Source organism: Oncorhynchus keta, chromosome 7 (genome assembly GCF_023373465.1).
Source record: "Oncorhynchus keta strain PuntledgeMale-10-30-2019 chromosome 7, Oket_V2, whole genome shotgun sequence".
In the NCBI taxonomy this organism is placed as follows: domain Eukaryota; kingdom Metazoa; phylum Chordata; class Actinopteri; order Salmoniformes; family Salmonidae; genus Oncorhynchus; species Oncorhynchus keta.
Genome location: NC_068427.1, coordinates 10,406,429 through 10,433,010, shown reverse-complemented (window position 1 = coordinate 10,433,010; position 26,582 = coordinate 10,406,429). Strand labels below are relative to the sequence as shown.

Genomic DNA, 26,582 nt, shown 5'->3' with positions numbered 1-26,582 from the left:
TTTTCATGTAGATATTGTGTCATCCAACTGGCCAAGCTGTGAACCTAATACTACTATAACGATGTGATGCCTTGCATGTGTCGTGGGGAGTCCTGGGGAGTTGGATCAGAAAGGCAGGTGCTTTTATCCAGTGGAGATGTTTGCTCCACACTGTGGGCCAAGAGGTTAGCCAACCCATTCCCTTTTATCTGCATCCAGCCTTGGATGAGATGTAAAGCCCCCATCGTGTGCGCGTGCCTGTGCGCCTGTGCGCATGCCCGCCTGCGCATGCGCCTGCGTTGGATGAGTGCGCAGAGTATTTATGCTATTGTGGGCTACGATTCGTACGACGCTCAAATGTAGATATTCTTGCCTTCTTATTTCAATAATGTCACTCTCAATTGAGTGCCTGCTAAATGACTAAGATGTAGATTATGTGTAAGCAGGACTGGACTACGGCATACGTGTTAATTGCCCGCTTGTGTAATAGGCTACAGTATTTCAGGGTGTTTTAGAGGAAGCTGTGGAGGGAGAACACAAAGAGGCAGGTGTTGAATACATGAAACCCCGAGCAGATGGAGTGGTCTCAGTCCTGAATTAAAGCATGAATTATGAATGCATATGTGCGTGTCCAATAGCAGCTGTTCCAGGTTGCTTCCCACATGGCACCCTATTTGTCTTTATGGAGAGAGGCCTATGGGCCCTGGTCATAATTAGTGCACTATTTAGGGAATAGGGTGCCATTTGGGACACGAGACCAGCCAGGACCCAAGAACTACAGTCCACAGGGACAAAGAGGAAAGTTGGATGGGATTTACTATGACCGTATCTTAATGTGCCTCTTAAATGCCATGTCCTTATCATAAAGGGAACGTTGCTATTCGAGGGTTTTAAATGATATTCAATGGTATACTGAACACATGATTTGGGATGCTCCAATTCGTAACAAGCATTTGAAAACAGTGTTTAAGATCTTGTTGTTCTCCATCTCCAGACATCAGAACTGGGCGTGACAGAGCACATTGAAGGGGACCCCTGTAAGTTTGCCCTGTGGGCTGGAAGGACCCCCTCATCTGACAACAAGACTGTCCTCAAGGTACGTCCACAAAGGCATCTACTGATTCCTAAAGGTAGTTTAGGGCAGTTTTCCCTTTCAGATCATAATGATTATGATTATACGGGGGGACCTGATCCTAGATCAGCACTCCTACTCTGAGACGCTTTGTGAATACGGGGCCCAGGTCTCTTAAAGCTGCCTTCTACTGATCTTCAAGATTTTTCAGGACATTGAGGGCCATTAAAGGCGACATATAATATAGTCTGCCTAAGGACTAGGCCTGTAAGGGCCATGCCTTGCAGAAGGCATCATTTACACAGCAACAGCTTCAGGGTTACAGTGCTGTTTTTCTCCTTTGTACACCTTCTCGTGAACTTCAAGTGACAGAGGCCAGAGGATCCAAAAAGTTCAATGTGATGTGGTGTGTCTCACTCTCCTCCCCAGGCGTCCAGCATTGAAGCAAAGCAGGAATGGATCAAGAACATCCGGGAGGTGATCCAGGAGAGGATCATCCACCTCAAGGGGGCGCTGAAGGAGCCTATCCACATGCCCAAAACCCCTGCCAAGCCACGCAACAACAGCAAAAGGTGAGCAGGCCCATCACTCTGCCATGGCAGGCACCCACATAAGCAACACCTGGAAGAATAAACAATAATTAAATAAACAATAACCATATTTGGTAGATCAGTATGGCTCATTATATTTGATTTGGTCCATCTTTTCGATTAGGATGGCTAAAGATACGATACATCCCCATCAACAAACGAACATCAAGACAGTCATGTGACACATCCCTTTTAACTTTCCCTGTGTGTGTGTGTGTGTGTGTGTGTGTGTGTGTGTGTGTGTGTGTGTGTGTGTGTGTGTGTGTGTGTGTGTGTGTGTGTGTGTGTGTGTGTGTGTGTGTGTGTGTGTGTGTGCGTGTGTGCGTGTCCGTCCAGGGATGCTGGTGAGGATGTCGACAGCCAGGGTGACGGCAGCAGCCAGCCAGACACAGTCTCCATCGCCTCCAGGACCTCCCAGAACACTGTGGACAGTGATAAGGTAGGAGGACGTCAGGAACATCTCTTCTATTCCCAATAGGGCTACACAAGATATTACCATCACACATATTTCACAATTGTGGGATGTGTATTGCATCAAACAAACAAAAAGTTACAGTGATATCGGTCACCTACAGTGCCTTCAGAAAGTACATACATACATTACATAAACCAATGGTGACGTGCCACGTCTTCGACTGCACAGTCGGGAATACAATTGCTAAATCATGTGATGCTGTTAGCTGATATGTTAAACACTTATCGTAGTATCATGACACCTGGCATGTATTTGCAATGTGGTCAGTCTGGCCAATTGACTCCTCCCTAGCTCTGCCCCCTGTAGGTCACATGATGGAGAGGTGATTTACAAACAGGGTTTCCCTGGCCTCTCTTATGTTTGCAGCAGGGGCTGTGGCCTGTCATTAGAGATTAGACTCCCCATGTAGATGCTACTAGGTTAGACAACAGTCATGTGAAGCTATGAAAAGGGTGTTAAGGTTTTGTGCGGGCATGTGCCCTCACTCAGCATATGAAGGACCATATGAAATCAAAGTAAGGCTCATTTCAAACTATTTTGCAGCTAAATGGTTTCTCTTGAGCTAGAAGACACTGTATTGTTGGAGTGGGAGTAGCCAGCAAATCTGATGCCTTACGCTTCCACTACAGGGTCGGACAGGCCATTTGCTTCAATTAAGACGCTGCGGAGCTGGCGCGAGATATGGCTTGGAAAATATACGTCAATCCAGGGATGGGAAATGTGTTGTACACCATATTGTCCCTTTATCCCAACTGTTAGTGGTGTTACGTTTGATACCGGAGCTTCAAGGCATGAGTCGAAATCACTACCTCGAAGCAAGTATGCCGATGCCTGTATCACTTTATCAGAAGCACATGATCAATGACGTCCGACGCTTCGTTTTCATCCAACATCTACCTGATTTGGTTTGGTAGAAGACAAAAAGTCTATCTTTAATAATTTGTCTGTTCTAAATGATTTTGACCAGCAGCTGCCACTAGTGTATGCTGTGTTGAACAAAGCCTTGAGTAATGAACCCATTTCTGACACAATTGACTGGAAAACCTCAATGCCTCAGGAAGCTTATTTTCCCCAGCACTACCGACTGTTACACAGAGAAGATTGAACGACTGGTTTTTAAGTGCCTGTCATTCAATCTTCTCAGTGTCACAGTTGGAATAATGGGACAATTCGGGGGAGAGCGCATTTCTCATCCCTCGATTGAGGTAAGCTTTCCGAGCCATATCTCACTCCAGCTCCTCTGTCTTAATTTAAACAGTCTGTCTGACCCTGTAGTGCAGCTGAAAGCAAGCACACGGTGTTGAATCAGCTAGTGTGGGAGTTAAGCTGGGCCATGTTTAGTAGTCAAATGTTCCGGATAGAAATGAAATAAATAGGGCTGACACGATTCCTCGTTCTGCGTATCAAAAAGACATGGTTGTTCCACCTCCTATTTCTATCTGAGCGTTCCACAACATTGCACTCTGTTGAACGTGACCCTGATGGGCGTTCTGTTGTGAAGCTGTCTTGTCTTTTGGATGGAAGATCTCGCTTTTACCCTCCCCTTGGTCCCTGGTCAAAAGTATCGCACTAAACAGGAAATATGTTGCCATTTTGGATGCAAGCCAGAGAGGGAGGCCTGACCAGGCTTTTGTGACGCCCTATGACCTTTTCACACAGTCCACCCACATGCCATGCTTTGCCCCAGTGCTAAATGTCACTCTGCCACACACAACAGACAGACAAGGCTCGAGAATGGAGTGACATGGCCTTGTTGGACTGGTGATGAATGGGCCTGATGTGAGGGAAGTTTATGGAACAGCTGTGTGTGTGTGTGTGTGTGTGTGTGTGTGTGTGTGTGTGTGTGTGTGTGTGTGTGTGTGTGTGTGTGTGTGTGTGTGTGTGTGTGTGTGTGTGTGTTAGTTTGTTTATGTCCTTCCTGGGCTTCTTCTCGTGTGTTTTTTCCATGAACTCTTGCCTAGTTTTTATCTCTGGAACCCAACACAAGTTCTACTCTCCTCTGTTGTTTGCAGCCCTTCCTGACAGTTAGGACTGCTTTTGTCTTGGAGGTTGTCTCAACTGAAGAACAATATTATTTCATTCAGTCTTGAGGTGGGAGTGTTGTCTTGTTGCTCTTCTTGGAAGGCTCAGTGCTGGAGCTCCCTTATAGTTTATTGCAAGACCGATAAGCTAAATTCCGATGTTGCTTATGCTGTTGTGAATAGGTAGGGGAAGGCTGGATAGTACAAATCACAGTTCACAACGCCAAACCCGAACTAATTTGAGCGGCTAAGTATCACTGACCCACTGTCATGAGTTTTTTTTCTTCTTTTCTCTCTGTTGTTATGTCGCAAGCCGAGCCATGTCAATTCTTCCACAGACATGGTTTTGAGGTATTTCCAAGCCCTTCCAATGCCTTCGTCTGATCCAAGCTGAAAGTTTGCCACTCTGCACAGACACATGCAGACTCCTGTCTCGCACCCACTGCTATGGCCCAGTGGCTGTGGCTTCCACTGAGGGAGGATTTGTTTTCACCCTGCATGGAGCTGGAAGAGCTTGTCTGCGATCCAAATGGCACCCTATTCCCTATAGTGCACTACTTTTGTACAGAGCCCTGGTCAAAAGTAGCGCACTACATAGGGAATAGGCTGACATTTGGGACGCATGCCTAGGCTGCATCCTGGGCTTGTCTTGCTGCCGTCTGTCTCCCACTTGTATTTTTCAGCGGTGTCTACTTTCCCCTGTAGATCCACCCAACCTATGGCTCCATGGAGTATTATAGAGTATTAAGTCCAACAACAACACTTTTTTTTTGTACATTTTTGGCTTGTAGATTGATACATGATGAAAATAGTTTTCTAAAATTGAACTATTTTGGGTGTACAACAGGGACGTGCTTATTCACGAGGAACAAAATTGAAGCAATTGGGCCGAAACTGGGAAGGAATTACCTGAACATTGTCCAGTTGGAAAGGCTGTTTTTTGTTTTCCTTTGCAAAACATTTATGAATATGACCCATAGTTCACAAGGGTTTTTGGCCTCTGTCCCTCATGCTGCACATCTCATGGATGTGTTGCTGTGCTCTGCTCATTCACTAAGGCAAGGCTGTATGCCTCTCTCCATTAATAAAAGTTGACCCCCCACCCCTGTCTCACCATATAATGAAGCTATTCTCCCATCGCCACCGCTGCATCCATAAGTCACAAGACGACCCTCACGCTCCTCCGATGGGAGAGGAGGGTTCTCTCTCTATTCTAACGTTCTCTTTCCCTCACTCACACGCTCTCTCTCTCTCCATCTTTCCCTCTCTCGCTCTTTCTCTTTTTCTTTCTCTCTACTTTTCTGTCTCTCTCTCTCTTTCCCTCTCCCTCCATCTGAAGGCTTTGGGCCAAGTTGGGCTTAGCGGTGCCCCTCCCTCCCTCCCTCAAGCAAGCAAGCAAACACACACATTCCCCAATACACATACATCAGAGTGTAGATCATCACAGCAGCTTGGGATATCCAGTGTTCCACAGGCTTACTATGAGTAGTAGAGACGGGTCATAATAAAAAAACACTACTGTACAGCCTGCCTGTCTGGCTCAACCAATCAGAAGGCAGAGCTACTTGAACTGAGCTTAACTCACAGCAGCGCAGAGAGAGTGAAACCAGAGCAAGAGACACCATGCCAAAGTGGATGAGCTTTAAACTTTTCAAGGAGAGCAGTCGCGTAAGTAATAGACCCTAGCTTCTCTACCGAAGTACCTTGGATATTTTAAAGACCTGTAACGTTTAGAGAAGGTTTTGTCTAGGCTACGGGTCGTTTTGTCTAGGCTACGAGTCCTGCCAGATGTTGTCAGGCACTTGTCTGCTGTGCAATTTTAAATCATACCAAATGAATTAGTTGAATCTATTGATTTAATGTTTAGCCTGATCAGGATCTTTATGATTGTAATTCTACTGTCTGAATCACACGAGTCCAAACTGTACATTACAGGTATGTATAGCTTCTCCGCATATTCACCATAATAGAGAAAATGTATATCTCGCCACATAGGCATATCATATTGGAGTCACATGAAATGTGCTAATGTGGCTAACATCAGATGGTTGTAATGTTATGCCGGAGCACTGAGAAGAAGCACATTGCTGTGTTGAAAGGGAGTTCCCTCCCTCATGTCCCAGCAGTAGAGCAGATTAATGGTTAAACTGTGAGGGCTGGCTGGGCCAGTCGACAAAGGAAGCAGGCTATTAAAACTGCCTCAATGAGACAGTACTTACTGACTCACTGTGCAGTTCTGAACATAGAATTATGGATATTGGCAGCCTAGCAACATGACAAAAAAAAAACATCCATCTTGGTCAGGAAAAGTTTAATTCTAGAAACTGATCAAAATGTTGAATTATAGGATATGTTTGGCTCTGGCTAAAGACATGGTTGCAGTAGATTAACCCTATAGTGGCTTGTCTTGTCTACTGTTTTACTGAGTGTATGCGCAGACCTGGGTTCAAATACTTTAATAATAATTCAAATCCTGTATCTGTGCTTGATTAAGCTTGCCTGTTGCAATGGAACCGATTGAAAAGTTCCTAGTGTAAACCCTGCACACCTGGCATTCCAGGCAGGCTAAAGCAAACACTCCAGATTTCAAATAGAATTTTAACCCAGGTCTGTGTTCATATAGTCTAAGAGAATGAGGATGGAGGCTTTGTTGAGATGAGTATGCAGCAGACGGGTATGTCTTTATGATTGAAACACAAACTCAGCTGACATTCAAAATTAGGTCATACTATGGCTATCGCTAGAGTGCAATGGGACAAGGACATTCCGGCCGGCCAAACCCTTCCCTAAATCGGACGACACTGGGCCAATTGTGCACCCCCTCATGGGTCTCCCAGATGCTGCCGGCTGCGACACAGCCCGGGATCGAACCAGGATCTGTAGTGACGCCACTAGCAATGCGATGCAGTGCCTTAGACCTCTGTGCCACTCGGGAAGCCGTACCGCATGCCGATTTTTGACGTCGTGGATGGTCGGGGGACCAGAACAACTAAGCCCCAAAAGAGATTGTATTTTAAAATAACAATCATTTCATGCCTTGAAAATAACAATCACAAATGTCAATATTTTGTGGGAGTACTTGGGAATAGTAAACTGGGTGATTTGACAGTATTTTTATAACTTCCCAGAATGCACTAGGCGGCCCATTGATTACTCATGGGCAAAGAACACAATGGCCATTAATAAGATTCCTGTTGCGTTTTACGCACTGAAGGTAGGTGAGGAGTCAAACCAGGAGAGCAGAGATGTCAGTGTAGCGTATATAATTTAATCAGGGCATGTCCAAAAACACGGTACAGTACAATACCCAAAAGCAACTTCCGAGGCAATGGTAACTAACAGTACTCCTGTAACGAGCAAAAACACAACGCACCTTACTAAAATAACCACACGTGAAATACACTGAGGAAAGCCTCCACAAGCAACAAGAAAATAATCCCAGGGAAACAGGGGTAAATATACACACAGAAATGAAAGAAAAGGTAAACCCGGTGTGAATGAACCAAAGACAAAACAAACGGAAAAGGAAACATGGATCGGTGATGGCCAGTAGGCCGGCGATGCTGACCGCCGCGCACCGCCCGAACAGGGAGAGGAACGGAAGTCGTGACAATTCTAATGGAGTTTCCCCATCTCCTCAAAAGAATCTCTTGTTGAATCAACAAATCACACCACATACTTTACTTTCTGCTTTGATCCTATGGGTTCATTCACAATGGCCGCCAGTCCACCCACTATACCGTCATTGACTTAAATGCGGACGCCCGTTCTATTCTATTCTATTTCTACGGCAGCACATACAGTGAGGAGAGATTTTTTTTTTTTTTTGCTATTCTAACAGTTATTATGGAGACCGCGTCATCCACAATTCTATGACCGTCACAGCCCTACTCAACGCTACTAAAAAAGCCTTGACCATCGCATTTACCCCCCATGTATATTCTTTCTACTCTAATTGTCTGAAGTTCCAATTCAGTTAAGTTTGAATATATTTAGTCTGTCAATTGTACATAATTTGTAGGCTTATGTGTTACATTTGTTCTTCATGGACTCCCAGCCTTGCTTCTGAATCATAATAAATATGAATCAAAACACCCATGAGGAAAAGCAATCTGCATCACCAAGACTGTGGCCGGTGGCCATCCTAACCAGGGTTGTATTCGTGAGGCAACAAATGGAAGAAAATGGAATAGGGAAGGACTACCTGAACTTGTCCAACACGAAACTCTTCCGTTGCAAAATGTTTTTGTGGTGGTGTGTCCTAATGAATACGACCCCGAGTGAGCATTATTTGACGTGTGTACCTTGAGAGAGGCTCGACCGCATCTCTGGCTGGCCTGGAGATCTCTTAGCAACGGGCCCCGTCTCCCCCCTGGTGGAGGTGACCTGAGACCTGATACCGTGCAGATGGTGTCGAGGGGAGATGAGGGCTACGTCCCAAATGGCATCCTATTCCCTACACAGAGGGGCTCTGGTCAAAAGTAGTGCACTATATAGGGAATAGGGTGCCATTTGTCACAATACCGAGATGAGACGACACCGGCCACATCTGCTGCTTGCTGCAGCTTAGACCCAACAGCTGCTGACATTTCATGGACAAAACTGTGCTGGGGGACAGAGGGCTCATGCCATGTCAGCTCCATTGTACCGTAAAGCCTCCATCCACGTCCCAAATTACACCCTATTCAGTGCACTACTTTTAACCTTAGGAAATAGGGTGCTATTTGCATTCAGAAGACCTTGATTTACTTAACTATTAGAACTCATTGTCAAAACGTTGCACATGGAACATGGAGATGTTGAGCATTGCTCTTATGATTATTTATTCTTAATGTTCGCACTGATTCTTATCATACTATAGAGAGGTTGCTTGGCTTGCAATGACCTCCCTTTGAACAATATTGCAGAATAGTCACTGGCACAGTAGTTTATTATCACAGTTTGATTTGCTGAGTGTTTATCAGTCATTCAGCTAATTAACAAATGAAACATGGATGTCACTCGCATTGCTGTGATCATTTGGTGGGTTATAATTATTTATCTGTTTCTCCTCTGTCTTCACCCAAACTCCTATGACTAGGTGACATAATTAAAAAAAATAGCAGCTCCTTTTAATATTAAGGCCGAAACGTTAGTCTTGGATCGGTTCCGCCACACCCCTGGAAACTCAGACACTTTACAATTTCCTGTTCCCCAGTCGGCACGGCTCTGACATCCACGCTATTTTGACCCAGACTGGGTTCTCTCTCTCACCCTCACTCACTCACTGACTCACTGACTCACTCACTCACTCACTGTCTCACTCACTCACTCACTGTCTCACTCACTCACTCACTCACTCACTCTCTCACTCACTCACTCACTGTCTCACTCACTCACTCACTCACTGTCTCACTCACTGTCTCACTCACTCACTCACTCACTCACTCACTCACTCACTCACTGTCTCACTCACTCACTGTCTCACTCACTCACTGTCTCACTCACTCACTCACTCACTCACTCACTCACTCACTCACTCACTCACTCACTCACTGTCTCACTCACTCACTCACTCACTCACTGTCTCACTCACTCACTGTCTCACTCACTCACTGTCTCACTCACTCACTCACTCACTCACTCACTCACTCACTCACTCACTCACTCACTCACTCACTCACTGACTCACTCACTGTCTCACTCACTGTCTCACTCACTGTCTCACTCTGCATCTCAACACACTGAGCCAAATGTTGTCCTCAGTGGGTTATTTATGGAGATTGAGCGAACATTTGAAGAGTCCTGTATTTATGCTTTTGACTTGGGTCTCAATGTTTTGGGCTTTTCCAAATGGGTTAATGTCTCAAACAAAAGTTGGTTTTATTTGCCATAAAAATGAAGTGGAGTTTAAATATAATGCTTTAACCCCTACTCCTTGGGCCCGTCTCAAATGGCACCCTAATTCCCTATGTAGTGCACTACTTTTGAACAGAGCTGTATGGGCCCTGGTAAAAAGTAGTGCATGAAATAGGGAATATGGTGCCATGTGGGACTCAGCCCTTGTTTTTTGTGACTCTTGAAAACAGAGGGCACACCCTTATTGTTTTGGAAGATTCGTCACTGACACCCACACGGTTCTACCACAGTGTCTTATCCCTCGCTCATAACACATCGCTATTTTTCCAGGTGGCTTTGCTGGAGAGGTTAAAATAGGAACTGTTGCATGCCATCATGAAATGTTTGTTTTTATTTAGTCTCGTTTACAATGGCCATGAAACAGTCTCCCTCAATGTATTTCACATGAATCTGGCCTTGTGTCCTTCTATGTATGCATACTGTGAATCCCCCTTAACTGTCCAGCTCCAATCATATTTTATTATGGTCACCACGATAATTAGGTTACTGGCAGTTGTTATTCTACTAATTGGACATAATTAATCATGTCTGTTGTGCTGCTCGTCAGTTTAAAACCAGGGGATGTATTAACGAACAAGTATTTATCACTATAGTAACAAGGGATTCTTCTGCAGGCTGTTTGTTTTTGTAAAATTAACTCCTTTTGGGACAGTTTCAATGTAAGACACCACTTAATGAGAGGTCAGTTCACTGATGTTCCGTTGGCTTTGGAACACAGGGAGGTTGTTGTTTGATTTAGGAGAGAGGGTGAAATACAGATCCTGCAGCTAGCTGTCTCCTATAAAATATGTTGAGGGAATCTTATTATTATCGCATTATTCACATGTTGTGAAACACTGATCTTGGGTCAGTTCGTATTTCCCCCACTAATGGTTAAGGTTAGGATTGGGGGAAGAGGACGCTGATCCTCGCTCTGTACCCAGGGGAAACTTCAGGCTGGATCCTGTAAGGACAGACACTGAGGTGGTGCTGTGGCCTGCATGGTCTGCCTGCCTGCCTGTTGAGAGTAAACATACATGACATACATAGACAGGAAGAGGAGAGGCCCAGGCTGTCTGAGCCCCACTTGCACTCATGAAGTTTACAGCTGGGACCAGATGGCCAACCATGCAGCTCGCAGAGTTACCCCTTACTAGATAGCCATCCAGGAGTTACCTCAGAGTTACCTCTGACCAGATGGCCAACCATGTACGTTGCAGAGTTACCTCTGACCAGATGGCCAACCATGTACGTTGCAGAGTTACCTTTGCTCTCAGGGCCAATGGGGCAGGGGTAAAGTAAGCCGGGTCCGGTACAGCGTCCTGGTAAACCGTGAGCCTATCACAGTAATTAAAACAAAATGCAAAGAGAACTATAGGCAATTGCACCATAGTTTAACATTAGCCTGCTGAAGGTCAGCTGCATGAAAATTACCGAATTGACTTGGCACTCCAAATTGCATTGTGGTTCGACGAGAACACAAACATTTTGCCAAGTCGGATATAAGTGGCCGAGAACCAGATGTGCGCTTACAGCAGTGGACTACAGGTGTAGTGGTCCTATATGAGAATCGGCGAAAATGTTTTTACGAGTTCAGGTAACCGATCTCCCTTTCCATTCATCAAATTGCGGGTGCACAGTGCACTGTTTGGATGCTGTAATTATTTTGTGAGTGGACGAACATGCGCGGGTAGCCAACGGGAGCGCTTTTTGAAGTGATCGTTTGACAATCGGATGGAAACATCAAGACTGGTTGTGTTTATGCCATGTTAAAATGTAATACATGATGAAAGTTCCATGGCAAACATTTACATTACATTTAAGTCATTTAGCAGACGCTCTTATCCAGAGCGACTTACAAATTGGTGCATTCACCTTATGACATCCAGTGGAACAGCCACTTTACAATAGTGCATCTAAATCTTTTAGGGGGGTGAGAAGGATTACTTATCCTATCCTAGGTATTCCTTAAAGAGGTGGGGTTTCAGGTGTCTCCGGAAGGTGGTGATTGACTCCGCTGTCCTGGCGTCGTGAGGGAGTTTGTTCCACCATTGGGGGCCAGAGCAGCGAACAAACCTTTACTGGGCCGACAGAGATCATATTCAATTAATAGGGATTCTATATTTATATATATATGAGACCCATAAAAAAATGTAGTAGGTCCCGTAGCGGTAAGAAATCAAATCTACTTCCACCCCTGGCGAGTAGGGTAGAGTTGCCCCTAGATGTTGATCCTAGGTCAGTTTTTGCATTTCCCAACTCATGGTTAAGGTTAGAAACTGATCCTAGATCTCTACCTATGGTCAACTTTGACCCAGAGCTTTCTGTTGACTCTGTGAACTCTGTCCTATTATGCACTGGGTGTGAACTGTTGATGATGGTAGCGTTCGGACATGACTCATGCCTCTTATCAATGCTGTGGGCATATTAGTCAGCCTATTGAGTTGAGAGGTGTGTATTAGATTCTGCAGTCAGGCAGATATACCACTGAACTCTGCGGGCCCGGTTTCCCGGGCACAAAATAAGCCTCTTCCCAGACTAAAACCCTATTTCAATGAAGAATTTCCATTGAGCATGGCAATGTGTTTGTTGTTGTTGTTGTTGTTATAGACAATGTAATAGACTAAGCGTTTTGCCCTCAAACAGTCTTGCTTGCCATGTCCATGTAACTTAACTGGGGCTTACAGTGACAATTCTAATAATAGTGAGCTCTTTAATGAAGCACATGTTTTGGCTCAGTGATCCTCAGTGGTCAGAAATGGGAATTTGGAAATAGGGGGGAGGGGAGACAATGTAGCGAGTGATGCATAGCCTGATGATGCTTCCAGAAAGATGTGGGTGGTCTGTCTTGATATACAGTGAGTTCCGAAAGTATTGGGACAATTGCACGTTTATTTAAAATGATACGAGTGCAGACTGGCAGCTGTAGTTTGAAGGCATTTTCATCCATATCAGGTGAATGGTCCCCCCTGTTATAGGGGACCAAAAGTATTGGGACAAATTCACTTGGGTATTAAAGTAGTAAAAAGTTTAGTATTTGGTCCGTCGATCTTCCTCATTCATCATTATTCACGATTCATTCAGGATTATCCATAATAATGTAGAAGAGTCTCTAGAATCTATTCTTATTTGCATTAAAAGTGACTTCAAAATAACACTTTTCGAATCATTTCTTTTGGGCACAAAATAAACGAACAGAATATGCGTCCAACAAGTTTGATGTAGTCATTTGTGTGCTATGGATATGGGACCAGAGTAGAGCGTCTGAGCAGATGAGGAAGTGTTGAGTCGACTGTAAGTGACAGCCTGAGGATCGATCCGATCCTATTTATTTCCCAAGGTGCAAGGTGGGAGATTTACTGACTTCCAATTGGCTCCTAGCTTGATGATGATTGTGAAACCAGAGATAATCTTCCTCAGCCAGAGAACATGAATAATCATAGAGGACTGGGGATTTCCTCATAACTGGGAGCCTGCAGTCATTTATGACTCTCATCGATCAAACCGGTATAGTGCCACAACCACTCCCTCGTGTAGAGTTCCCATAGGCATGCGTACCAAATGGCACCCTATTCTCTATATAGTGCACTACTTTTGACCCAGACCTCTTATGGGCCCTGGTCAAACGGGGTCGCTATTTTTGAGACTCAGCCATAATCACCAGACGACTATGAGATATAGTCTGTATGCGTCCGTTTATTACCACACTTCACTAACATAGTCATATAATACCATCCAGTTGAGTCATTTAGTGGGTGTAAATATGAGCAGGTTGAATCTTGCCTTGAAGGCTGAACTGAGCGATTTCCACTAGATGTGCCAGCTGCAAAGTCAAACATGTACTATATTGTAAACATTTAAGGATAGGTTTAGGCATTAGGGTTAGATTTAAAGTCTGATTTTAAGACTTTGTGGCTGTGCCAGCTAGTGATCACTCTGCAGAGCTGCCTCCAGAACAAGATTTGTGACACACACGGCTAACCTGCTATAAATATGGCGGCATGACTTCTCTTTCTAGAAACGCAGCTGATCTCTGATACTGATAATGAGTTCATGACGAGGTCAACTGTGATGAACTGATACACTCTCCTACATATTTATTTGGACAGAGAAGCTCAAATATTTAATTTGGCGTGTTACTCCAGCATTTTGGATTTGAGATCAAATGTTTTATGAGGTGACAGTACAGAATGTCACCTTTTATTATTATTTATTATTGTACATATCTGTTTTGCCGTTTTATCGTAGAAATGAAATCACTTTATGTATCTAGTCCCCCCACTTGAAGGTATAAGTATTTGGACAAGTTCACTTAGTGTATATTGTCAAAGGTTTAGTATTTGGTCCCATATTCCTAATATTAAATGACTACATCAAGCTTGTGACTCTACAAATTTGTTGGATGCATTTTCAATTTGTTTTGTTTATGTTTCTGCTATGTTGTATAAATGAATGGTAAATAATGTAGCGTATCATTTTGGAGTCACTTTTATTGTAAAGAAGAATGGAATATATTTCTGAACACTACATTATAGTGGATGCTGTCATGATTACGGATAATCATTAATGAATTGTGAATAATGATGAGTTAGAAAGTTAGAGGATTAAATTATCTTTGTGCAGCTAACTTCCTCACTCATCATTGTTCACGATTCATTCATAATTATCTGTAATAATTATCATAAGCTGTCCCACACGACACCCTATTCCCTGCAAAGCTCACAGCTCAGGTCCCAGTGTAGGTCAAGCAGGTAGCCTAGTGGTTAGTGTTGGGCCAGTAACCGAAAGGTTGCTGGATCGAATCCCCGAGCTGACAAGGTGACAAAGGAAAATCTGTCGTTCTGCCCCTGAACAAGGCACTTAACCCACTGTTCCCCTTTAGGCCCTCATTGTAAATAATAATTTGTTCTTAACTGACTCGCCTAGTTAAATAAGACAATTAAAAGCCCTGTTGTGGTTATGACGGCATTCAGATATGAGTTTAATGGAGTGCTATGAGCATATGCATAAAAACAATGAGCCATGATAATAGTATTATTTGTGCGAAAGACCTGCCTTGTTTTAAAGACTATATAACTCTCTCTCTCCCTCTCCCTCCCTCTCCCTCTCCCCCTCTCCCTCTCCCTCTCCCTCTCTCTCTCTCTCTCTCTCCCCCTCTCCCTCCTCTCTCCCTCTCCCTCTCCCTCTCCTCTCTCTCTCTCTCTCTCTCTCCCTCTCCCCCCTCTCTCCTCTCTCTCTCTCTCTCTCTCTCTCCCTCTCCCTCTCCCTCTCCCTCTCCCTCTCCCTCTCCCTCTCTCTCTCTCTCTCTCTCTCCCCCTCTCCCTCTCCCCCTCTCTCTCTCCCCCTCTCCCCCTCTCTCTCTCTCTCCCCTCTCTCTCTCTCTCTCTCTCTCTCTCTCTCTCTCTCTCCCTCTCTCTCTCTCTCTCTCTCTCTCTCTCTCTCTCTCTCCCTCTCTCCCCCTCTCCTCTCCCTCCCTCTCCCTCTCTCCCTCTCCCTATCCTCTCCCTCTCCCTATCTCTCCCTCTCCCTCTCCCTCTCTCTCTGTCTCTCTCTCTGTCTCTCTCTCTGTCTGTCTCTCTCTCTCTCAGCTCTCCGGGGGCTGTGAGTTGACGGTGGTGCTGCAGGACTTCACAGCAGGTTGTTCCAGCGAGCTCAGCCTTCAGACGGGTCAGACGGTGGAGTTGCTGGAGAGGCCCAGTGACCGCCCCGGCTGGTGTCTGGTGCGGACCACCGACCGTAGCCCCCCTCAGGAGGGCCTGGTGCCCAGCTCGGCCCTCTGTATCTCCCACTCCCGCAGCAGCGTGGAGATGGAGTGCTTCTTCCCCACAGGGAAAGGTAAGGGCATCAACCATTTTACAGTTGAATAAAGAAGGACAGATTTACCAGTAGATCTTTATAGAAGGAAGGTGACATTTGGTCAACGAAAAACAAGAAGGACCAATGGACTGTTTGTAAAAGTGCAATGCATTTAATGTGATGGCTTGTTCAATAGAACGAAATCTTACAATTGTCTTGGTCCTCTGTTGTTTTTGTTTGGCAGCATGGTAATGTCACTTCTTTGTATCTCTCATTCAATGTCAGAGCTGTGTAAAGATTTAATAATAATAATAATAATATATGCCATTTAGCAGACGCTTTTATCCAAAGCGACTTACAGTCATGTGTGCATACATTCTACGTATGGGTGGTCCCGGGGATCGAACCCACTACCCTGGCGTTACAAGCGCCATGCTCTACCAACTGAGCTAATATGAATAAAACACGCAGCAAATGTTTACCATTGTTTCACCTGCTACGGGCACTGCTGGACTTTTCAGAACTTGGAAGCATTTTGTTCTCAGACAACTCAACATGTCTTAGTCCTACCTGTAGAGGGAGGTGTTGGTTGTCACTAGGATTCGAGGCAGGTTGGCCATTTGACAGCTTGGGGAACATTTTGCCTCTGAAGAACCCTTGACATTTTACCTCGGTACAATATCCGTCTCCACTTACGTCACTCAGAAAGGTTTTAGGTATAATGATGGCAATTCTCTCAAACGGTTTTCACTTCAACATGCTGCTCACACTGTGATAGTAGCTAATGCCTCCCTGCTTTCCAGGACAAACGTAAAAGAGGTTCCGTTACGACTTTCATGGAGGCTCTCTCTAGCGTGGTCTAATGTTGTGTTTATGGAATTGTAATTAGATTTTGATGTAGCGGTTGAAAGGGGGTCGTTTTGACACTTGTCCTGTAACTTTAATTTACGTAGAGGTATCCATTGTCCGAATGAAACTTTTGTGTCAAACAGAGAGAGAGCGTACCACAGAAGTTTATAGAGTTGAACTTAGGGGTCACTATGTGTCACATTTAGCCCAACAATGAGCACCATTATGCTCTTTCGAACACAGCCCATCCATAGCAACTTAACAAAGGAGCACAGTGGTTGCCGTAGGGATTTCTTCTAGTTATAAAAATCTACTTGTCACATGCTTCATAAACAACAGGTGTCAGTGAAATGCTTACTTGCGGGTCCTTTTCCAACAATGCAGAGTTAAAGATCTAGAAGTTGCCCTAATGCCGATTGAGTCTGCTTTTTTTAAACATTTGTAACAGAGCCGGTGTGCTTTCTAGGAGTCCATGTTGTGAAATGACTGGCTATTGTTAGCCGCTTCAGTGAGTATCTGACAAACCTCTTGTTATTGTCCATAGGACATTCATTTGTCTCCTGTCCCGAATTTCCTTTGTTTTGCTGATTTGGACCTAAAACATCCCTTGTTCCTATTCTGAGATGCTGTGGACACCCTTGCTTCCTGAGCTTCTGTGAAAAGGGATTATTTTTGGAATATAGTTTATGGTAGTGTTGGTTGATTGAGTAGCACAATGATACCACAAGGCTTAAGATAATAAAGTTTGCTGAGCACTGTTAGGTTCTTCATATCCATTACATCCAAGTTAGTCATTTTGCATGTACAGTGCCTTCCGAAAGTATTCACACCCCTTGACATTTTCCACATTTTGTTGCATTACAGCCTTAATTCAAAATGGATTAAGCATATTTATTTTCAAACCCATCTGCACACAATACCCCATCATTTTGGTAATTTGGTATTTTATTAGGATCCCCATTAGCTGTTGCAAAAGCAGCAGCTACTCTTCCTGGGGTTGACATGAAACATGACATAATACAAAACATTAATAGACAAGAACAGCTCTAGGACAGAACTACATATATTTTTTTAAAGGCACACGTAGCCTACATATCAATGCATACACACACACTATCTAGGTCAAATAGGGGAGAGGCGTTGTGCCGTGAGGTGTTTCTTTACCTGTTTCTTGAAACCAGGTTTGCTGTTCATTCGAGCAATATGAGATGGAACGGAGTTCCGTGCAATAATGGCTTTCTGGATTTGGGGACTGTGATAAGACCCCTGTTGGCATGTCTGGTGGGGTACGTGTGTGTGTCAGTGCTGTGTGTAAGTTGACTATGCAAGCAATTTGGGACTTTCAACATATTAATGTTTCTTATTAAAATAAGTGATGCAGTCAGTCTCTCCTCAACTCTTAGCCAAGAGAGACTGGCATGCATAGTATTTATATCAGCCCTCTGATTACAATGAAAAGCAAGACATGCCACTCTGTTCTCAGCCAACTGCAGCTTAAAACCACTTGGATCTACCCATCCCGGATCCGGGAGAATTGTCATCAACTGACACTAATTAGCATAACGCAAAGGACATAAATATTACTCGAAAATATTCATATTCATGAAATCACAAGTGACACAGTTTAGCCTTTTGTTAATCACCCTGTCATCTCAGATTTTGAAATTATGCTTTACAGCCAAAGCAAGACAAGCATTTGTGTAAGTTTATCGATAGCATTATGCCTAGCTAGCAGCAGGCAACCTGGTCACAAAAATCAGAAAAGCAATCCAATTAAATCGTTTAGCTTTGATGAGCTTTGAATGTTTTCACTCACGAGACTCCCAGTTAGATAGCAAATGTTCCTTTTTTCCAAAAATATTATTTTTGTAGCCGAAATAACTCCGTTAGTTCTTCACGTTTGGCTGAGAATTTGACCGGAAATTGCGGTCACGACAACCCCGAAAAATATTCCAAATTTGCTCCATAATATCGACAGAAACATGGCAAACGTTGTTTATAATCAATCCTCAAGGTGTTTTTCAAATATCTATTCGATAATATATCAACCGGGACAGGTGGCTTCTTAGTAGGAAAGAGAGAAACAATGGCCTCATTTGTCTTTTACGCCAAAACACTCTTGAGAGCCTCCAGCTGACCACTGACGCAATGTTGACGTTCAGGCTCATTTTGCAAAATAAAAGCCTGAAACTATGTATTATGACACTAGACACATTAGGGAAGCCATAGAAAAAGGAATCTGGTTGATATCTCATTCACTGCTCAATAGGGACGAATAGGAACTCAGAGATTTCTAAATAAGAGTCCCTTCCTGATTGGATTTTTCCGAGGCTTTCGCCTGCAATATCAGTTCTGTTATAGACAATATTTTTACAGTTTTGGAAACTTTAGTGTTTTCTATCCTAAGCTGTCAATTATATGCATGTTCTAGCATCTTGTCCTGACAAAATAGCCCATTTACTTTGGGAACGTTATTTTTCCAAAAATGAAAATAGTGCCCCCTAGATTCAACAGGTTATAACTAGGTCTTTCCTTGCAGCACTTGACCACACGACTGGACAATAATCAAGATAAGACAAAACTAGAGCCTGTAGGGCTTGCTTTTTGAAGTGTGGTGTCAAAAAAGCAGAGCATCTCTTTATTACATACCGCTTCCCATCTTTACAACCATTGAATCTATACGTATTGACCATGACAGTTTACAATCTAAGGTAACACCAAGTAATTTAGTCTCCTCAACTTGTTCAACAGCCACACCATTCATTACCAGATTCAGCTGAGGTCTAGAACTTAGGGAAGGATATGTACCAAATGCAATGCTCTTAGTTTTAGAGATGTTCAGGACCAGATTACTACTGGCCACCCATTCCAAAACAGACTGCAACTCTTTGTTAAGGGATTCGGTGACTTCATAGCTGTGGTTGCTGATGCGTAGTTGATTCATCAGCATACATGGACACACATGCTTTGTTTAATGCCAGTGGCAGGTCATTGATAAAAATAGAAAAGAGTAGAGGGCCTAGAGAGCTGCCCTGCAGTACACCACACTTTACATGTTTGACAGTAGTGAAGCTTCCATAAAAAAAACTTTGAGTTCTATTAGAGGTTGAAAAACCATAACATACAGTTGAAGTCGGAAGTTTACATATACCTTAGACAAATACATTTAAACTCAGTTTTTCACAATTCCTGCCATTTAATCCAAGTAAAAAGTTCCTGTCTTAGGTTAGTTAGGATCACCACTTTATTTTAAGAATGTGAAATGTCAGAATAATAGTAGAGAGAATGATTTATGTCTGCTTTTATTTATTTAATCACATTCCCAGTGGGTCAGAAGTTTACATACACTCAATTAGTATTTGGTAGCATTGCCTTTAAATTGATTAACTTGGGTCAAACGTTTCAGGGTAGCCTTCCACAAGCTTCCCACAATAAGTTGGGTGAATTTTGGCCCATTCCTGAGCTCCGAAAGGTACGAACTTTGTCCCCATGTGCAGTTGCAAACCATAGCCTGGCTTTTTTATGGTGGTTTTGGAGCAGTGGCTTCTTCATTGTTAAGGGGCCTTTCAGGTTATGTCAATATAGGACTCGTTTTACTGTGGATATAGATACTTTTGTACCTGTTTCCTGCAGCATCTTCACAAGGTCACTTTTTGCACCAAAGTACGTTCATCTCTAGGAGACAGAACGCGTCTCCTTCCTGAGCGGTATGATGGCTGCGTGGTCCCATGGTGTTTATACATTTATCTTAGCTTCATAATACAATTTCTTGTTCATTTTGTTGAGTTTAGTCACATCATTTCTCAATTTGCAGTAAGTCAGCCAGTCATATTAGCCACTCCTTTTGCCCCCATCTCTTTCAACCATACAGTTTTTAAAATCCTCATCAATCCATGGAGCCTTAACAGTTCTAATAGTCCGTTTCTTAACAGGTGCATGTTCATCAACAATCATAAATTCCTCAGGTGCTACATCTGGATGCTCCTCATTAATCACATCAGACCAACAAATATTTTTAACATCATCCACATAAGAGTCACAGCAAAATCTTTTGTATGATCTCTTGTACACTATTTTGGGCCCAGCTTTTGGAACTTTGGCTTTCCTGGATGTAGCCACTATATTGTGATCACTGCATCCAAAGTTCTACAGTATTAGTAAAAATGTGGATGATCTTGTTCCTGTTGTGTTTGTAAACACCCTGGTAGGTTAATAACCTGAACCAGATTACAGGCACTGGTTACAGCGAGAAGCTTCCTCTTGAGCAGGCAGCTTGATGAAATCCAGTCAATATTCAGGTCCCCAAGAAAGTAGACCTCTCCGTTTACATCACATACACTATCAAGTATTTCACACACATTATTTAGAAACTGTTAGCACTTGGTGGCCTATAGCAACACCCCAAACAAAATTTAGGCTTTAGATGTGCCAAGTGAACCTGCAACCACAACACTTCAATAAAAATTCACATGAGATCTTCTATAGGCATTATAGGGATATGGCTCTGAATATATACAGCAACACCTCCCCATAAGCATTTGTACAACTGACTTTCCCTTTCTGTCTCTTCTATAGATGTTATATCCTTGTATTGCTACTACTGTATCATCAAAGTGAGTCTCAGAAATTCCTAATATATTAATTTTATCTGATGTTAGCAAGTTATTGATTTCATGAACCTTATTTCTAAGGCTGCATATATTAATATGGGCTATTTTCAGCCCTTTCCTGGGTAGCTTATCAGAGATAGACAGACATAATATGGAAAAGAGCACACAAAGCAAGAGGAAACAATATACATTTAGCAGTCCATTAATCAATTGGTGTGTGTGTGCGCTCTGCAGGGTTGAAGCTACAAACCCATAGGCTTGGTTCTCTCATCCCTTCCAGGCTTCTGGGAGGGAGGGAGGGTGGACAATGAGCCTGTCATAGCGGATGTAAGCAATATCCACTCCAAAGTGAAAACATGTTTTTAGAAAATGTTGCACATTTATTGAAAATTAAATACAGAAATATCTCATTTACATACTGTGCATTGGAAAGTTTTCAGACCGATCGGGTTCGGGTTCGAGTCCGGGCTCTGGCTGGGCCACTCAAGGACATTGAGACTTGTCCCAAAGTCACTCCTGCGTTGTCTTTGCTGTGTGCTTAGTGTTGTTGTCTGAAGTCCTGAGCTCTGGAACAGATTTTAATCAAGGATCTCTCTGTACTTTGCGCTGTTCATCTTTCCCTCGATCCTGACTAGTCTCCCAGTCCCTGCTGGAGAAAATCATCTCCACGGCATGATGCTGCCACCACCATGCTTCACCATAGGGATGGTGCCAAGTTTCCTCCAGACGTGACACTTGGCATTCAGGCCAAAGCATTCAATCTTGGTTTCATCAGACCAGACAATCTTGTTTCTCCTGGTCTGAGATCCTTTAGGGGACTTTTGGCAAACTCCATGTGGGCTGTCGTGCCTTTTACTGAGTCCATCTGGCTACTCTACCATAAAAGCCTGATTGGTGGAGTGCTGCAGAGATGGTTGTCCTTCTGGAAGGTTCTCCCATCTCCACAGAGGAACGCTGGAGCTCTGTCAGAGTGACCATCGGGTTCTTGGTTACCTCCCTTCTTGGTTACTGCCACTGTATTTTTGGGGACCTTGAATACTGCAGACATTTTGGTACCCCTCCCCAGATCTGTGCCTCGACACAATCTTGTCTTGGAGCTCTACAGCGGTTCCTTCGACCTCATGGCTTTGTTTTTGCTCTGACATGCACTGTCAACTGTGGTACCTTATATAGACAGGTCTGTGCCTTTCCAAATCATGTCCAATCAACCAATCAAGTTTTAGAAACATCTCAAGGATGATCAATGGGAAGAGGATGCACCTGAGCTCAATTTGGAGTCTCATAGCAAAGGGCGTGAATACTTATGTAAATAAGGTATTTCTGTTTTTTAAAATATACATTTGCAAAAAAATGACATACTGAACATTCTTTGATGAAAACAAGTAATCTCTCATCACCCACCTCATGTAGGGTTGTGTGTTTTTGCACAGCTATCTATGGCTGTACAAAGTTCAAGGAAATAAGCTAAATCAATGATAAGCTGGTGGTGGTGGTGGTGTTGTCGTCTCACCAGTGCATGTCATTAATGATCATGTAACTCAGACATTCTCGTCATAGTTTCAGAGAAGAATGATCCTAACCCTAATAATGTATTAATATTTCATCCAGATTTTTTGGTTTGTTGTTAGTGACAGTTGGTGAGCGCTAGAGTTAGAATTAGTTAGAGCTATTTAGAGGAAGTGTGAGTTAGTTAAATGACGGTCAATGAAATGAAGGCCACCGAAGCGAGGCGTCCTGTCTCTGTGTATGTGTGGTCGGTTGCTCGCCATGTTCTGTTCAATAAGACACACATTAACTCTCGTTTGTTTCAGGGATCAACTCATTTGCCTATCCACTGCATACTGCTGGCTAAGACTTTCCTCAGAGAAGAGCTGGCCTTGTTTTTCCATGGCAGCATGCAAAACTAAGAGCTGTCGTATGGTCACAGGTATACAATATGGAAATTTGCACAGCAAGAAGAAAATACTCCAGTGTGTAAAGGGTAATGGAGAGATGCAGGGCAGATATTTCCGGAGGAGGGGTTCAGGTGCCTAAGTGTTGATATTTATTTACAGTGTTCAGTAGTGATAGCCTGGCAAAGATATCCACAAGATAAACGGGTCGACGACAGACTTGCTTCTCAAACAAAATCAACTGCAATAAGCCTGAAACAGGCTTAGCCTGTAGCTTCCATAGCTATTACAGGTTGGGGTTGTGCTTGGCTCAAGCAGCCTCCCCACTTGATTTCTAAAGCAGAACTGAATTTCTCTCCAAAAAAGAGCCCATATACAGTTTAAGAAAGTACACTTCCTGGAACATACCAATCAACATCAAACAAGTCAACATCAAACAAATCTGACTAATACAAATGTAGCTGGCTTTCTCATAATTACCACATGACATATATTCGGTCTGAAACCGAATTGACCACTTCCATGTACACTTTAAATGAAGCACACGTTGAACAACATGAATCATGAATGGAACTGGCAAATGGCAGAAACCCAGTAACGTACTGAAGATGGCGGTGCACGAATGTGTGCGCACCCCTGACGCACAACCCAAATGACAGGGACAGACACATGGAGCTCTGACAACACGGGAAGTATGAACAAAGGAAAGCATTAACAGAATAAAATAAACCGTTTCTAGCTTGTTGCTGTTACGATTATTCTGTGCACATGAAACAACCTTCCACTGTTGAGTAGGCTAGAGACAGGTAATGTACCACATTGTTTGGAACAGATTATACAAAACGTCCTCTACCTACGTACAATGTTCCTACCGAACTGGGCATGAACTATAAACTGGAGCTTACTGCAAAGGTGCAAAATAATAATATAGTCATGTGCAGTATAATGCTTCTAGAAAGAAATGGCAAAATGCATAAGGGAAATAGAAAACACTTTTTAAATATAACGGTAGATTAGACAGTGATTAGACTATGTGCTTGTCACACACACGTCACCTTATGAAAAGGCAATGCCGGCAAATTAAATGCCGTAGGGGCACAGTCATGGTCCACATTTCAGAAACTGGTCGTTCACTGGGTAGCAAAATAGAAGGTCCATGGGTGCTTGACTTTGTCTGAAAGTGAGGGTGCAAAAGCTTTTTTGGGGGGGGGTAGAAATGCTGTCACCATTATTACATTTTTTTAGCAACTTGTCTCAGCAGCATACATATTTGATGCAAAGAGGGTAGAAATGGCTTGTTTGGTCGATATTACTTCCCAAGCAGACAGACCCAGCGCCAATATAAAATGACTAAGAGGACAGTTGAAATCAGTGAGGGGGCCAAAAAATGTGGGGTTCTTGCATTGGAATTAAATTGAATTCTGATTATATCACGCTATACCACAATTATCGTAAAGTTCAAACCCTGAGATTGCGAGACCATTGAGTGCTTTTGAAGTGACAGGTTGGCGTGACATCTCTGTAGCCCATCTCCACTGTATCAGCACAATGGACAGAGCCCTACACATTAAAAGCAAGGCCTAATTTGGCAATGAAAATGTAGGCTGGCAAAATAAGTAACTTTGCCATTCCATTAACCCTAGGTTTTTGCTGAAAGTGACGCCACTGGCTATAACACCAAGATTTTGATCAAAACCTACCAGCTTGATTGTTTCTTACCTTTTTCAGAATAGTTGCAGCTTCCTTGATGCTCTGTTGAACTTTCTGAGTAATCGATCATTCCATTCTCACCAAAACCTTCTTGTAAGATCGCCCTGAAATGCCAGTTGGATTAGTTGTGCTTTCCTTGGATGTAGCATGATTCATCTGTGCTGACTGAACACGTTTATCAAAGTGGAAAATGAGTTCTTGCCAGGTGCCTATATCATTAACAAGTATCGACACCTCAGTTCCCGTAGCACTTCAAACGTGTTTATCGTTCCACATTGCAGTGCATTTCAAATGCTACTTGCTTGATGCGTGCCTATAGCGAATCCATTGGTTCTATCAATAGCAACGCTTCCAGTTAAAATACCCACCTTGGGTGAAGGCCTTGTCTGCATTAGGATTCTAGGCTGGCTCCTCTGTTCTAAGATCGTCAGGAACAGTCGGAGGTGGAGGGGGCTGTTGAGCCATTTATCTTGGCGGCGCTTGTGAAAGGGGGGTATGTTCTGCACGCGTAGCTTGCTGGAGCTAGGCAGCGGCATCGCTGCTTTGATTTTAATATCCATCGTGGCAGTGGCAGATTAGCTGGTTAGAGCTATACAGGCTAATAGCGCTAACGCCTTTTGCGGCTAGCAGAGAAGCTAAACTCTAGCGGTGGGGCGTGAGGCAAAGTTGAGTGAAGCAGCTTCAAATCAAATCAACTTATCATACTTATAAATCAAAATCAATTATTACAAGCTGAGGCGTTTCACATTATTCATGTAGCCTACCACAGATGAGCAGTGTTCTTTTCAGCTTTTTATGGAAATCCAAGGGAGTTGTAGCCTAACTAACCGCCCAGTGGCTTTCATTGAGCCCCCCTTCACACAAACATGCTCTGTCTGTGGTGCTGATACAGCGCGATACAGATTTTGTGACAACCTGTCACTCAATCATTGCAACATTTGGGCTATTTTTATATAGGGACATAAAACTAAAACTGAGGTGGCACAAGTTTTAATTGAGGGGGCAATGTCCCCTTTTGCCCCATCATGGATCCGGGCCTGCAGGCAGAGCCGTTTTATCAAAACAAAAATATCCTGGTGCATTCAGACATAGCCAGTGATGTAAAGTACTAAAGAAAAAATACTTTAAAGTACTACACTGAACAAAAATATAAATTCAACATGTAAATTGTTGGTCCCATGTTTCATGAGCTGAAATAAAAGATTCTAGAAATGTTCCATATGCACAAAAAACTTATTTCTCTCCAATTTTGTGCACAAATTGGTTTACATTCCTGTTAGTGATCATTTCTCCTTTGCCAAAATTATCCATCCACCTGACAGGTGTGGCATATCAAGAAGCTGATTAAACAGCATGATCATTACACAGGTGCACCTTATAAAAGGCCACTCTAAAATGTGAAGTTTTGTCACACAACACAATGCCACAGACGTCTCAAGTGTTGAGGGAGCATTCAATTGGCATGCTGACTGCAGGAATGTCCACCAGAGCTGTTGCCAGAGAATTTAATGAACATTTCTCTACCATAAGCGGCCTCCATCATTTTAGAGAATTTGGCAGTATGTTCAACCGGCCTCACAACCTCAGAACACGTGTATGGTGTTGTGGGGGCGAGCGGTTTGCTGATGTCAACATTGTGAACAGAGTGCCCCATGGTGGTGGTGGGCTTATGGTATGGGCAGGCATAAGCGACGGAAAACAAACACGAATG

General features: G+C 43.4%; 1 protein-coding gene across 6 annotated transcripts in view; it reads left to right on the top strand.

Annotated features, from left to right (window-relative positions):
- The window catches only part of LOC118385967 (kalirin-like), a 304,704-nt gene that overhangs the window by 222,327 nt on the left and 55,795 nt on the right, over positions 1-26,582 (top strand). For 5 of the 6 annotated variants that reach the window (XM_052521955.1, XM_052521954.1, XM_052521952.1 and 2 more), the window contains exons 31-34: positions 974-1,075; positions 1,481-1,623; positions 1,978-2,080; positions 15,603-15,849. In XM_052521955.1, the coding sequence (XP_052377915.1) occupies positions 974-1,075; positions 1,481-1,623; positions 1,978-2,080; positions 15,603-15,849 (595 nt within the window). Of the gene's footprint in view, positions 1-973; positions 1,076-1,480; positions 1,624-1,977; positions 2,081-5,609; positions 5,806-15,602; positions 15,850-26,582 lie in introns of those variants that run through there. The other variant, XM_052521956.1, reaches the window with a different exon arrangement.